Here is a 14,377-nt window from a genome sequence, read left to right as displayed (position 1 = left end):
TTTTAGAAAAAAATATTCGGTTTTACCCTTTTACCGATAATAACAAATTTTTCATGTTACCATTATATTAAATTTGCAAAAAAAACCTTAAGTTTACCTTTTTTTGCGTTTTTACCCTTAGGTTTATAATTTTTGTACACTTTTACCCTAAGTATTTTTTTCATAATATACGTATTCATGTAGAAAAATCGTATTTATATACGAAAAAATGTTTAATTAAATATTGTATTTATATTTTTTTAATGTTATATATATATATATATATATATATATATATATATATATATATATATATATATATGTTTGTTTGTTTGTGTGTGTGTTTACAAGGTTATACCATTTAAAAAGATAAATAATATTTTTAAAATTATGAATACGTGTTTTATAGATATAGTTTTTAGAAGTATAAATACATATTTTTACATTATTATATATAAATATGTATATATATTTCTAAAAATATATTTATACTTAAAAAAAACATATATCAAAATACATATTTATGATTCAACAAGTTTTTTTATTAACATGTATATTTTTAAATGCATAAAAATATGTACTTGTAGTTCTAAAAGCATATTAATTTGCGTTTTTTTACATCTTAAATATTTTTAAACACACACACACACACACACACACACATATATATATATATATATATATATATATATATGAAGAAATAACATTAAAAAAATATAAATACAATACTTAATTAAAAAAAAATTGTATATAGATATAAATTTTCTGCATGAATACATATAATATGAAATAAAATATACAAAAGGTAAAAGTGTAAAAAAAAAATATAAACTTGAGAGTAAAAACTTAAAAAACTTTAAACTTAAGGGTTTTTTAACGAAGCTAATATAATGGTAACCTATTATCACCGGTAAAAGAGTAAAACCGAACATTTTTTGGAAAATGTTAGGGTAAAAACTAAAAACGAACATAAAATTCAACTTTAAACAAAATCGACAAAATCCTGAAAACTTGAGGGTTTTATGACATTAACCCAAATAATTTTATACTTTGTTGTGTGTATCCTAATTTTATACTTTGTTATGTTGATCCTAGACCAAATATACAATTTTAACCAAAGCATAGGTACAAAAAAACACATCCAAATCAAACCTTAAGTACGATCCGAGTGCAAAATATAAATTAAAGACCAAACGAATAATTTTAATCAAACCATATAGACGAATTTAGTGATTTACTCTAAATAAAATAAAACAAAACCCTTGGAAACAAACAAGGGTAATAAAGATATCCAGAAAGTCTGAAAAAGCTTGGCAAAATCATTGTTCAGAACAAGTAAATCATCCATACATCTTAAACACTTACCAAAATAGATAGACCGGATTTATCACTATAACATAACAAAAAAACAATTACACCAAATATTATTATCATCCCAGAACCCCCTATAAACGAGCACCATGTTTCAATGCACATCTTCATTGCTGTGCACATTGTACCCTCTGTGCACCACCATGCATATCTTCATCTTCATCATAAGCTTCTTGAGCTTGCTGCTGCTGTTTCCTTCTCATCTCCTCTTCAATGTTGACATCATGCAGAGTTGTCTCTTCACATTCATCCAACTCCATATCTGTCATCTGCATGGAAGGCTTAGGTGGCAGCACCCCCTCCAACGCCTTACACTGCTCAGGCGACAATGATTCCGGGAACTCAACAGTAAAGTGGATGTACAGCTTCCCCTTCATGAATGGCCTCTGATACATCGGCATTCCCTCATCATTTATCGCCTTGAATTGATCTACACAAACAATAATCATAGATTAACAATCAAAAACAGATTATGAGATTAAACCTAACAATTTTGTAAAGGAATTCACAAACATACCAGGCTTAACAACCTCCCCAGGTTCGGATTTGATGAGAAGCTGTCTGCTATCCAAATGAGTTAATATGAACTGGAACCCACACAGAGCCTCGGTTAAACTCAATGTGTGCTCAACAAACAAGTCATCACCCTTTCTCTTGAACTTAGGGTGCTCCTTTTGTTGCAACACAAACACAATATCACCTGTAACTGTGTCAGGCTGCAAAAAACATAAACAAAGTGAGTCCATAATCCATATATATAAGATACATGACTTTATACATTCAGATCATAATTAAACGAAAAAAGCTTACAGCTTCATCTGCTTCACCAGGGAAGGTGATCTTCTGGGAATTCTGCATGCCCTTCTCCACGTGGACTTCTAGAACCTTCTTCTCTTGAACAACTTTCTCACCCTTGCACTGTGTGCAGCGATCTTTATCATTAATGGTTTCACCAGTGCCCTTGCACTCGTTACATGGATGCTGCATTTGTTGGATCATAGATGGGCCAAGATGTCTGATGGAGACTTTCATTCCTGAACCTTGACACCCTGCACACTTCATTGAAGCGCCTGACTTTGAACCCTTGCTGTAAGATTCGAACTTGAGTTAGTGAAAGAAGAAAGGGAACCAATACAAGTAGGAAGATGAGAACTCCATCACTACTCACCCCTTACACTTGGAGCAGATTACATTACGTGAAAGAGATAGTTTCTTGGAAGTTCCATTGTAGAGGTCTTCAAGGGAAACTTTAAGGGGGTGAATGACATCTTCGCCCCTTCTTTGCCTACGACCCCTGCTGCTGCCACCACCACCACCTGGATACAGAAGATTTCAAATGAGCTACAAGAATAAAAAAAACTTACATACCAAAAAAAAAATCTGAAATTAACTTTGTTCTAGATGACGTTTTCTGACCTCCAAAGGGATTACCACCACCAAAGAAAGATTGGAAGATGTCAAAGGGATCATGGCCACCACCTCCACCACCCATTCCTTCCTTCAAGGCATCCTCACCATACTGATCATATATCTCACGCTTCTCTGGGTCACTCAATACCTCGTATGCTTGGGCAAGCTCTTTGAACTAAAAAGTAGACACAATTTCGAGAATGTGAGTACGAGTACAAAGATAAGACACCATTTTACTGAGTTGTTACAAACAAAGGCTTGAGAGTGTATATAGAATATTTAAAGGATGTCTAGCCTATATAATGTAGAAATTTGAACATGAAAAAATATATATATTAGTATATTACCAAGAAACGGCATCAGTTAACTAACAATTTGATGATTCGGTATATAATATTCATTATTTGACAAGACTCACGGAGAAGGGTATTTTCAGTTCAAATAAAAACTAGCAGTTTTTGGATATTCAACGACTGGAATTATTGGAACTTATTAACACTTCAGAGTTTTGGGTCTAAATTACCCATCCTCAAACAAATCATTGAAGCTAATCTTAAACCAGATACGGAATTAAATAACACAATCATCTTCTACAAACTACCATCACAGCAAATACCAGATTACGTTTCAGAGTTTATCACACCATCCAAGAATTGATTAAGCAACGTATGAAAACACAAACAAAGCAATAAAATATAAAAAATAAAAAGACAGGGTTAGGTAGTAGAACCTTTTCAGGATCTCCTCCCTTATCAGGATGATTCTTAATGGCTGCTTTACGATAAGCCTTCTTAAGATCATCCTGGGAAGCATTCTTCGGGACCCCGAGGATCTCGTAATACTTGGTATTATCGCTCTTCTTAGGTGCTCTACCGAACATCCTGTTATTCTGCGATCTTCAATATTCAATTAAAAATCTAACACAAACACGCAAAAGATAAAACATAATAAGATCAAAACCAGATCGAATCCATCAATCGATCGCGTAAAGATACAACAGATAGGTAAAAAAGGAAAAATAATATGTAAGATAGACAGAAGCGTACCAACGAAGAAGTAGATCGATACGGGAAGACTTGACTCGGCTATGTTTGTGTTGAGAGAGGGGATTGGAATTTGAGGGTGGGAGGTATATAGTATTTAACGAGGTAGATATGGACGGCCCAGATTGTTTGATCGTTATATAAACGATACTAAAGAAGGCTCTAGAATGCTCCTTGTGCTTCCGTCTGCCTGTACTTTCCTTTATCAAGCAATCTCCACCGTTGGAAGTCTCCTGTTCTCGGTCAAACATCGAAGCTATAGCAAATTCCAGAATGGTCCATCCAGGTATATAAAACTTATGTATTGGATCCCTGGAAAACATATATTGCCCGTTTCAACTTTAGGGTTTCAATTTGTTTTTAGGTTAGTTCTTTCATTGACACCGTTTGTTTTGTCCTGTTAAATACGTACAAAATTATTATTTTATACTTAACTTTATAGCTTTTTAATTAAAAAAAATTATACATGTGCCAACCCTAAAAACAAAGATCTATCTATAAAAAAATTAAATAGACTGCAATGGTACAAAACTAAATTACATGGGTAAGATTTATATTGAGAATTTCAACTCAAAAATCATTTCTTTGTTTAAATCCTTACTTGCTAACTTGATACTAACTCGATATGAAAATAAATTTATTGATATGACACGACATATTAATTAAAAGGGTTAGAATATGGACAAATCTGTTTGATATTTCAACTCGATACGAACCGACACGACATATTTGCGAGGCCTATCAAAAATCATAATGGAAGAAATCATTTTTCCAATGAAACCCCTACTTTCTGTTTCATCCCTTTATTACTTCGTACTTATTCAGTGGAATTATGTTTTCTCAATGTCAGTTTATTGTTTTAATCTGACATGATATGTTACACTCACAATGCCTAAAGCCTAACATGTTAATAGGACGAGTTCGACATAAGCTCAAGACGAAAAATAAATAAGTTGACACAACACACTAATTAAGTGGGTTAGGTTAGTAAAAAACTCTCTCAAGTTGTTTAATGGTTCAACTCGACACAAACCAATACAACATAACATGTTTAATGGTTGTAATCGTGACTTAATCATCATCTATTTATATCAATACCCATTCGTACACATTATCTCCCTATAAACCCTCTCTATACTATAAAGAAACCATAATACATCTCATGAACCTTCTCTTTAAATCTTAACAGAAGAAGTTGTTGTTGCCACCACATCGACCACCAGCATCCCCGCCACCGATATCCGAGCGGCCACATCATCACCATTCACCATATGTGTTGTCATCGCCACCGTTGTTGGTCTTTCTTCCTCCTACCGTTGACACCACCATATGCGAATATTAACATTACAGCCACTGAGAACCGAACCACCATAAATTCACCATGACTACGACCACAACACCACCGAAACAGCAGTAACGTCGATCAGCCATCATCTTTAGTTAAGTTTCTCGAAATACACCCTTAGTTGTGCCCTATTTTTTCTTCTACCTTTCTCTCAGTATATCTTTCTCTTTATGTTCTCTACACTTTCATTGACCGTTATCCAAGTGATTGTGACTTGCCACCGTCATCCAAGCCACTGTTGTTTCTCTCTACAATGTTGATTCTCTTATACGAATGAATGTATAAAAGTGTAAATAGCTCAAATAATATGTAGAAACAATGTTTTATCAAGACAGTCAAGTCATATTATGAGTTAGGAATAATTTGTTAAGTTTTATAATATCAAGTTCAATAATTAAGGGCCTTTCCAACACTACTCCATATCTCATTTTCACACCAAAATGGTGTAAATCCATATACAATACCATTTCATTTCTTATTTTCACACCAAAATGGTGTAAATCAATATGCAATCCCATTTCATTTCTTGCACCATTTTAGTGTAAAAGAAAGAGAAGTTTGCAAATATGACCAAATTTGCTAATTAGTTTTCACAAAATAGCAAAAAATTAGCAAATTTCACAAAATAGCCATTAATATCGTAGGTAATTAGGGACCATCTATAAAATCGGAAGTTCAACTGCGAATATACAAATCATTAATGCACAAATTGTGCATAAAAAACTTGTAGATTCTTAGATGGACTTCCATCTGCAATTTGGATCAAATCCATATGTGATTTTGACCATCCCAAGAATAAATATCATTTTTTTTTGGAAAGCCCTCATTTTTTCATCCTTTCATTTTGGGAAAACTCTCTCAAAGTCCTTGATTGAAGAACAATGGATGATTCTATCTGTTCTCCTGAATTCATAGTCAACCTAACCAAATTCTCAGTTAAACCTACAAAAAAAAATAATAATAAATAAATAAAAAGTAAAATCTTAGATGGAGAAGAGAGGAAATCGTGGATGGAACAAAGTCTATTTGGAATTTGGTGTCCCGATAGAAAAAATTTAGCATTTTTATAACATTCGTAAATAGCATGTGGAAAGCCTAAATAACATATAGAATCTAGCCATTTGCAATTTTAAATATTTTATAAAAAATAAACTTTTTTGCTATTTTATGAAAAGTCACTAGCAAATTTTGCTAAATTAGTAAATTTCTTTAAAAGGAATAGTATATTAGTGTTATATTATTCATTTGCACCATAATGGTGTCAAATTTCAAATGTCATTTTAGTCCTTCAAATTCTATGTTTATTTATTTTAGTTTATAAAAAATACTATGTATATTATAAATATAATAATTATTAATTATAATATTATACTATATATTAAATTAATATTATTTAATAATATGCAAATAATTTATTTGGTTATGCTTTGTAGTAATATATTTTATGTAGTTATTACAACAAAAAAAATTGTAAATAAATTTTTAAAAATCTGGCAGTTGAAGAATGATTTTGATGATCAATATAAGTTATAAAAAAATATATTATGAAATATATTTTTAGTGTACGAAATGATGTAAAAGATTGAGTTGAAACATTATTTGCATCAATTTTTATTCTATTTTGGTTTAAAACAATAGATATAGGTTGGAGATGATAAAGTCTTTAATAATATAACATTGCTTCTTGATCCTTTTGGATTTGCCAAAATTATGGTTTGATAACCACTTTCTATGTTAATATTGAGTACGAAAATCTATAGGAAGGATTTATACTTTATAGAGTATTCTGGGAATGGAAATTTGCTTGTCCTGAGATGCCATTTTACATATTGCCGGGTGTATTCGAAAGTAAAGTGGTGAAGATCCAATAGAGAGTTAAAGACCCCCACCATTGATGTAAGTTTGAAAGAGTTATGTTTTCACTAAGCGTCGTATTGTTCTATTAGATCATGGACTTTGTCATGATTTATTAATTAATTGTTACATGTGGTTGTCACATACTTTATTAAAATTACAAAAGTATCATATTTAATTTACTTTACCATATGTCCACGCTACAAATAATGGGAGCTCTATGTCTATATTTCAACTGTTAGAATTTTTTTTTTTTTTTCTGACTTTTGAACTGCTATTCGATTGGATAGGTTAAAATGGGTGTAATCAACCAAGAAGAACATCAAATGGGCAATAAAATGTAGCTATTCACCTCCATGAAATTAAAAATATAGCTGAATAAATCATTTTAAAAGAAACTTGTACTAAAAAATTTAAGAGTTTTTTGCCTTAAACACTTGTAAATTATGAAGTAAATCTGGTCAGCTAGAAACCCATCTCTGTTTTATCATCAGAGAGATGCGCTTCAACATAAGGATGTCAAGTGTAAGTTGACTTCAACCATCCATCGCTATGGAGCACATCAATGTCTGATTTGGCTAAGTTGCATCATTCCAGACAGACAAATACACAACTGGATGTAGATATAGATATAGATAAACCTAATTCTGATTTAACATAATGGATTATACTAATATAAAAGAATCACTTTGCTCAAGTCCTAACGTTCACATCAAAAGCGTTGTATAAACTACTCAGAAAATTTTAATCGAATAAAAAAGCTGTAAGTAGTGGTCAGCCTTTTTATACTAATCGAGCCTTCTGCAACAGTAGATTAAGAGTTCAAGACTATGTGTATAAGAGTTTAATTGCAGCTTCAAAAATAATCAATGGAATATGAAGTAATCTTAAACCCAATTAATCAAGGTTCTTTATCGCATGTGTTTCCAGTCTTGAGCTTTTACCAAAATCAGCAAGGTTGTTTACATTGACTTCGGATATAACAAAATGGAAATGATTTATTCAGAGTAACGGTGAGGCCAACAGGGTGAAGAAAGAATATGTTTCTTTATAGAGGGTTCGCATCAAGAGGCCAATGCAACAAAGCCTAAAATGAAATATAAACAAATATCATAACTTTAAGGAGATTCTCACCAGTCTCACAATAGGATGTCCTTGGGATGTCTTCAGCAGAGATAATGGAGGCTGAAATAATGAGAAACCCTAATAAATAAACGAGGAAGGGGGAAAGGAATAAAGAAGAACAGGAGCATACGACTATAAGTATTGATCAAAGCCAAACCCTAAAATTGATCGTCAAAAAAGACCAATACGAGTACGACAACTAACAATTTTATAATAGGTTAATCATAAAAAAAAAAATAATAATAACAATAATAATAACTAGTGAAGGATCCCCGGGATCGGATATGTATCCGGTATAACTAAACCTAAAGAACTAAGTGGAAATCAATCTGATAGAAGTAATAGGAAAAACTGAAAATCCCACAATACTAATTGACTGTAACAGGTAATTAAGCCTTTATATGCTTAAAGATATATAGAGTTACATACACATGGATCCCAACCGTCCAATAAGGTTATAAATAGTAGGGCCTGATGTCTGCAAAGGCCAACAGAGAGGCTGTCTATTGGAAGTAAAACAAACACTAAACAATCTTTTAGATCCTCACTGCACTCCTTCCACATCGAAACCAAGTCATCTTCACTGGTTAAAGTTGTCCCCCTTGAAATAAGATAATAAAAAATAAATCATAAGATAAAAAATTAAAAAAAAAAAAAGATGCATAAATTTCTCGAAGTATAATGTTTAGTATTATCAGGATGGAACTGGAGAAGGAATGGAATCATACATAACATTGCAATGGTCTATTCCATTGTTCATTCTTTTACTAGACATGTATTGTTTTCATTGCATCATGGAATGGGATAGAAAATTGCAATATAACCCATTTTGTATTTATATGTTAATATTATTGGCACAACTTTGTTGAAATTTCCACAACCTGTATAATTTTGTTTGAGCTTTTTCCAGGTTTTGGTAAACCACTATCACGCTCGTGTAGCCTTTGGCTGCAAATCAGGTCATCCAAATTTTAATCTTTTTTCAACCTCCCTCCTCCCCAAGTTCAAACGCTTCCTGTTTAAAACAAAATATAAACAACAATCGAATAGTTTAACAAAGAAAAGAAAAAAAAAAAAAAAGAAATTTCCATTGTAGTCAAAATAAAAAATGTAAATCAACCTCAAGATCCTCCAATTTCCTGTTACACACTGACTATAGTATTAGTCAAATGATGAAAGGGTTAACTGCAAGAAATAGTAATGAACTTTTGCTAACTTATTATACCATTTTACTTTCATTCCTTAGTATTAAAGCATTCTACTCAAAAAAATCACCAAGTTAGAGTAATATTATCCAAACACAAGGAAACTTTTACTGATATAAATGGATAGAATTTTAGAAGTATTATTCTCATAAGATAATTCTTTTGAAAGTATAATGTTTTAACTGGGTTGATTTTATTATAATATAATTTGTTAAGAAGAAACTGACTGAAAGAAATGAAGATAAGCTGATATAAAAAAAACATGATTTTTTTTTTTTACATTTAGCCTTATTAGCTAAATGAAAAAATAGGGAATGTACTTTATATATGTTTATTATAGCATCATATTCTCATGAAAAGAAAATTTGAAAGTACTTTGTAGCACATAAAGAAATAAAAGTACTGATCATATATCTCACGCTTCTCTGGGTCACTCAATACCTCGTATGCTTGGGCAAGCTCTTTGAACTAAAAAGTAGACACAATTTCGAGTATGTGAGTACGAGTACAAAGATAAGACACCATTTTACTGAGTTGTTACAAACAAAGGCTTGAGAGTGTATATAGAATATTTAAAGGATGTCTAGCCTATATAATGTAGAAATTTGAACATGAAAAAATATATATATTAGTATATTACCAAGAAACGGCATCAGTTAACCAACAATTTGATGATTCGGTATATAATATTCATTATTTGACAAGACTCACGGAGCAAGGTATTTTCAGTTCAAATAAAAACTAGCAATTTTTGGATATTCAACGACTGGAATAATTGGAACTTATCAACACTACAGAACTTTTGGGTCTAAATTACCCATCCTCAAACAAATCATTGATGCTAATCTTAAACCAGATACGGAATTAAATTACACAATCATCTTCGACAAACTACATCACAGCAAATACCAGATTACGTTTCAGAATTTATCACACCATCCAAGAATTGATTAAGCAACGTATGAAAACACAAACAAAGCAATAAAATATAAAAGATAAAAAGACAGGGTTAGGTAGTAGAACCTTTTCAGGATCTCCTCCCTTATCAGGATGATTCTTAATGGCTGCTTTACGATAAGCCTTCTTAAGATCATCCTGGGAAGCATTCTTCGGGACCCCGAGGATCTCGTAATACTTGGTATTATCGCTCTTCTTAGGTGCTCTACCGAACATCCTGTTCTTCTGCGATCTTCAATATTCAATTAAAAATCTAACACAAACACGCAAAAGATAAAACATAATAAGATCAAAACCAGATCGAATCCATCAATCGATCGCGTAAAGATACAACAGATAGGTAAAAAAGGAAAAATAATATGTAAGATAGACAGAAGCGTACCAACGAAGAAGTAGATCGATACGGGAAGACTTGACTCGGCTATGTTTGTGTTGAGAGAGGGGATTGGAATTTGAGGGTGGGAGGTATATAGTATTTAACGAGGTAGATATGGACGGCCCAGATTGTTTGATCGTTATATAAACGATACTAAAGAAGGCTCTAGAATGCTCCTTGTGCTTCCGTCTGCCTGTACTTTCCTTTATCAAGCAATCTCCACCGTTGGAAGTCTCCTGTTCTCGGTCAAACATCGAAGCTATAGCAAATTCCAGAATGGTCCATCCAGGTATATAAAACTTATGTATTGGATCCCTGGAAAACATATATTGCCCGTTTCAACTTTAGGGTTTCAATTTGTTTTTAGGTTAGTTCTTTCATTGACACCGTTTGTTTTGTCCTGTTAAATACGTACAAAATTATTATTTTATACTTAACTTTATAGCTTTTTAATTAAAAAAAACTATACATGTGCCAACCCTAAAAACAAAGGTCTATCTATAAAAAAATTAAATAGACTGCAATGGCATAAAACTAAATTACATGGGTAAGATTTATATTGAGAATTTCAACTCAAAAATCATTTCTTTGTTTAAATCCTTACTTGCTAACTTGATACTAACTCGATATGAAAATAAATTTGTTGATATGACACGACATATTAATTAAAAGGGTTAGAATATGGACAAATCTGTTTGATATTTCAACTCGATACGAACCGACACGACATATTTGCGAGGCCTATCAAAAATCATAATGGAAGAAACCATTTTTCCAATGAAACCCCTACTTTCTGTTTCATCCCTTTATTATTTCGTACTTATTCAGTGGAATTATGTTTTCTCAATGTCAGTTTATTGTTTTAATCTGACATGATATGATGAGTCGCTATCCTCATCTGTTTGCTGATGCATGATTCCGGGACGGAATCATCCTAAGGGGGAGAAAATTGTAACGCCCGGGTTTTCAGGGCTAAGCATTTTTGTCAATGTAATAGTCTAGGTCAACTATTGTAACTCTTTTTAAAGTAATAAATATGAAATCTTTGAGTATTATGTGAATTATGTGTGTTTATGTGTTTATTATTTAATTATAAATGTATAATTAATAAAGAATAAAAATGAGCGTCAAAATTAAAGTGTGAGATAATCCCGATATCTCTACATAAAGTTGTAGAATATGTCTCAAGGTTTCCGTACATATAAAGAATGCCGAAATCCGAGCTATAACGAAGAAGTTATGGCCCGCCGAAGTTTTACGGTAAAACCGGCACGGCACCGAGAGACGTAAATTGTGAATTTACGATAGAAGACTTTTTAGCCTTACCAATCTAAACAAAAGTCGTAGAATATGTTAAACTAAGAACATCGATAAAAAGAACGCCCAAATCTGACTTCGTATGAAGAAGTTATGATTTTTCTAAGATTCGGTTTAGCAGTGCACGGCCTGAAACTCGAATTTTAGTTCGAGCGGTTTTTGTCTTACGCAACGTAAATGAGAGTTGAAGATCTCATTAATAGGAAATCAGCGGTAAAAAGACAGACAAAAACAGAGTCTGTATGTAGAAGTTATTAATTTTACGCAAACGTTTAACAGTATAATCTCCTTGTACTGTTAAATTTAAGATCGGTCGAGAATTAGCTGACGGTGTCAAAATGAAAGTTGTAGATCTTATTATTACCTACGCGTGGATATAAATAACATCAAAAACGGAGGTCGTATGTAAAAGTTACGGATTTTAGAAGTCGGAAGTGTGCTGTGCGAAAATGGGTGATGTGGCACAATCTTGGCCATTGCTTTCTCCCCAAGGCTTGCCACCAGATGGTGACATGTGGCACAAAGTTCAGCCACATTTCACCCTATAAATACCACCTCTCTCACCCTCATTTTCTTCACACCTTTCCCATTCTTTCTTCTCTTTACTCTCTCTCTCTCTCTAGAACCTCTCTCTAGCCCCGAAATCCCCCGAAAAGCCTAGGGAACCTCCCTAGCACGAGGCGGAAGCCCCGGAGTGCTCGAAGGCTCTGAGAAGAAGAGCTTTTCAGCTCGGGAACGCTGCTCCAAGCAAAGCCCGGTTTTCTATAAAACCGCTGTAAGTGAGCTACGCCTACGCTATTTTTAATATAACTTTTATTTAATTATAGTAACGTTATTAGGAACTTATAATAAATACTTGGGCTATTATTATGGGTTATATAAGTATTTTTTTGACGCTTATATAATAATAATAATAATAATAGCTAGACTATTAATTAGTCTCGACGAATAATAAACTAAACTCAAATGGTAATAATACTAGGTTTCGTCGAAGAAAAATTCTTTTTAAGAAGCGAAGCGCTGTCTGAGTTCGGAATCACCACCTTTTCCGGTGAGTGCATAGTTACTTTCAGCTTACACATAGATATGAAGTATTTTATATAAATTACGTGTTATGTGTGCATATTATCTGAATACTTGCTATCTATGTTAGATGAACGTTGTTATACATGTTTTCAATGATTTAAACTGTATATGTATTTTATATCTACGAAAATGTTGGGGTAAAACATGGGTAGATGTAATAGGTGATGTGTGATAAAATGATGAGAGGCCTCGATGTTGTTGTTGTTGATCCAATCATCTAGCGGAGTATAGATGACGACCACGGACTCTTCTAGACAGTCCAGTGGAACACTAACAGACTCGCAACCTGTAGGTGTTGTGAACGATGTGTTCACCGGTGTACTCCATCCCCCACATGGTTGCCTATTAGGACATTTATTGCTGAGGAATCCCCTTAGCAGTAGTGTCCGTCCCGATGATGATCCTTAGGCTATGTCCCTTATGATAGGTGTTTAGGGACGTAAAGTGAGGATAACGGGAACGGGTAATCGGGTTATTGTTGATTGATGAAATTAATAAACTTATTTATTGTGGGTTGAAAACCCTATGTGCTCACCAGGCTCCCAAGCCTGACCCACTCAGTTTTACGCATAGTGGCGCATGAGCATAGGTGTGATGTTTTGGACGAGGGATTACAGATATAGGCTTGTAGATATGAAATAATGTAGTAAGGCTTATATTGTACTGTTTATACTTTTGATCTGTACGAACATGACATCCCGAGTCTTTTAATGAAATACATTTCTATGGAAATGCTTTTGATAAATCTTTATCATATTATTGTTTTGGGACAAATTCCGCAACCCTTTTATTAAAAGATAACTCTGATTTTGAAATAAAGTATAAACAAAACCGGTCTTTTCTGGCCGTGATTTTGGGGATGTCACAGTTGGTATCAGAGCATTAGTTTAAGCGAACTAGGAATTTGTAGGATTTCTAGACTTAAACTTAGAATTCTAAGCGATGATTGTGAGGTGTGAGTACTGGCTTATTTTAGGAATTGTGCCTAAAATGCCTTTATGTGCTAAATGCTTTATGCATGATATGCCGTTAATTTGTTCGGATCTATGGTCTGTTGCCGACCGGATCTGGAAACCTTATGTGTTTAGGATTCTAAATGTACGACTACGATATTAGAACTAGCATGTAAACGTTTCGGAGTGATAAGGACGATTTAAAACGTCTCTCCTAAATAAAGATCTGAATTCACCTTATTCGGTGTATAGATCAAGATGGCAAGGACCCGTAGCGGAAACGTGAACGCAAATGGAGGTAGGAACCAACCCCCAGTAGTTCAGCAAATACCTATTGTTGAAGAAGTTGCACCTGA

General features: G+C 33.1%; 1 protein-coding gene, 1 long non-coding RNA gene and 1 other non-coding gene across 5 annotated transcripts; all 3 read right to left on the bottom strand.

Moving 5' to 3' along the window:
- Nucleotides 1-1,278: 1,278 nt before the first annotated feature.
- Nucleotides 1,279-3,936, bottom strand: LOC145032601 (dnaJ protein homolog). Of its 2 annotated transcripts, none has more exons than XM_078981463.1 (7): nt 3,807-3,936; nt 3,491-3,677; nt 2,767-2,935; nt 2,519-2,666; nt 2,161-2,437; nt 1,868-2,066; nt 1,279-1,780 (listed from the first exon to the last, which is right to left on the bottom strand). In XM_078981463.1, the coding sequence occupies exons 2-7, from the start codon at nt 3,638-3,640 to the stop codon at nt 1,458-1,460; spliced, it is 1,266 nt and encodes a 421-aa protein (XP_078837589.1). In that variant the 5' UTR covers nt 3,641-3,677; nt 3,807-3,936; the 3' UTR covers nt 1,279-1,457. The 2 variants fall into 2 exon arrangements, with proteins under 2 accessions (XP_078837589.1, XP_078837590.1); XM_078981464.1 differs by having other exon boundaries at nt 3,491-3,649; nt 3,807-3,926.
- A 3,423-nt stretch (nt 3,937-7,359) lies between these two features.
- On the bottom strand, nt 7,360-10,495 carry LOC145032600 (uncharacterized). Of its 2 annotated transcripts, XR_013677173.1 has the most exons (4): nt 10,356-10,495; nt 9,009-9,142; nt 8,557-8,728; nt 7,360-8,187 (listed from the first exon to the last, which is right to left on the bottom strand). It is a non-coding gene; the product is annotated as an uncharacterized LOC145032600 (long non-coding RNA). The 2 variants fall into 2 exon arrangements; XR_013677172.1 differs by lacking the exon at nt 7,360-8,187 and having other exon boundaries at nt 8,500-8,728.
- LOC145032995 (small nucleolar RNA snoR127) lies at nt 7,459-7,599 on the bottom strand. Its single transcript, XR_013677263.1, has one exon. It is a non-coding gene; the product is annotated as a small nucleolar RNA snoR127 (small nucleolar RNA).
- Nucleotides 10,496-14,377: the final 3,882 nt, after the last annotated feature.

The sequence above is a fragment of the Lactuca saligna genome, chromosome 2 (genome assembly GCF_052625555.1).
Source record: "Lactuca saligna cultivar CGN05327 chromosome 2, ASM5262555v1, whole genome shotgun sequence".
Taxonomy (NCBI): domain Eukaryota; kingdom Viridiplantae; phylum Streptophyta; class Magnoliopsida; order Asterales; family Asteraceae; genus Lactuca; species Lactuca saligna.
The sequence above is the reverse complement of the archived record's forward strand: the minus strand, read 5'-3'. Positions and strand labels throughout refer to the sequence as shown.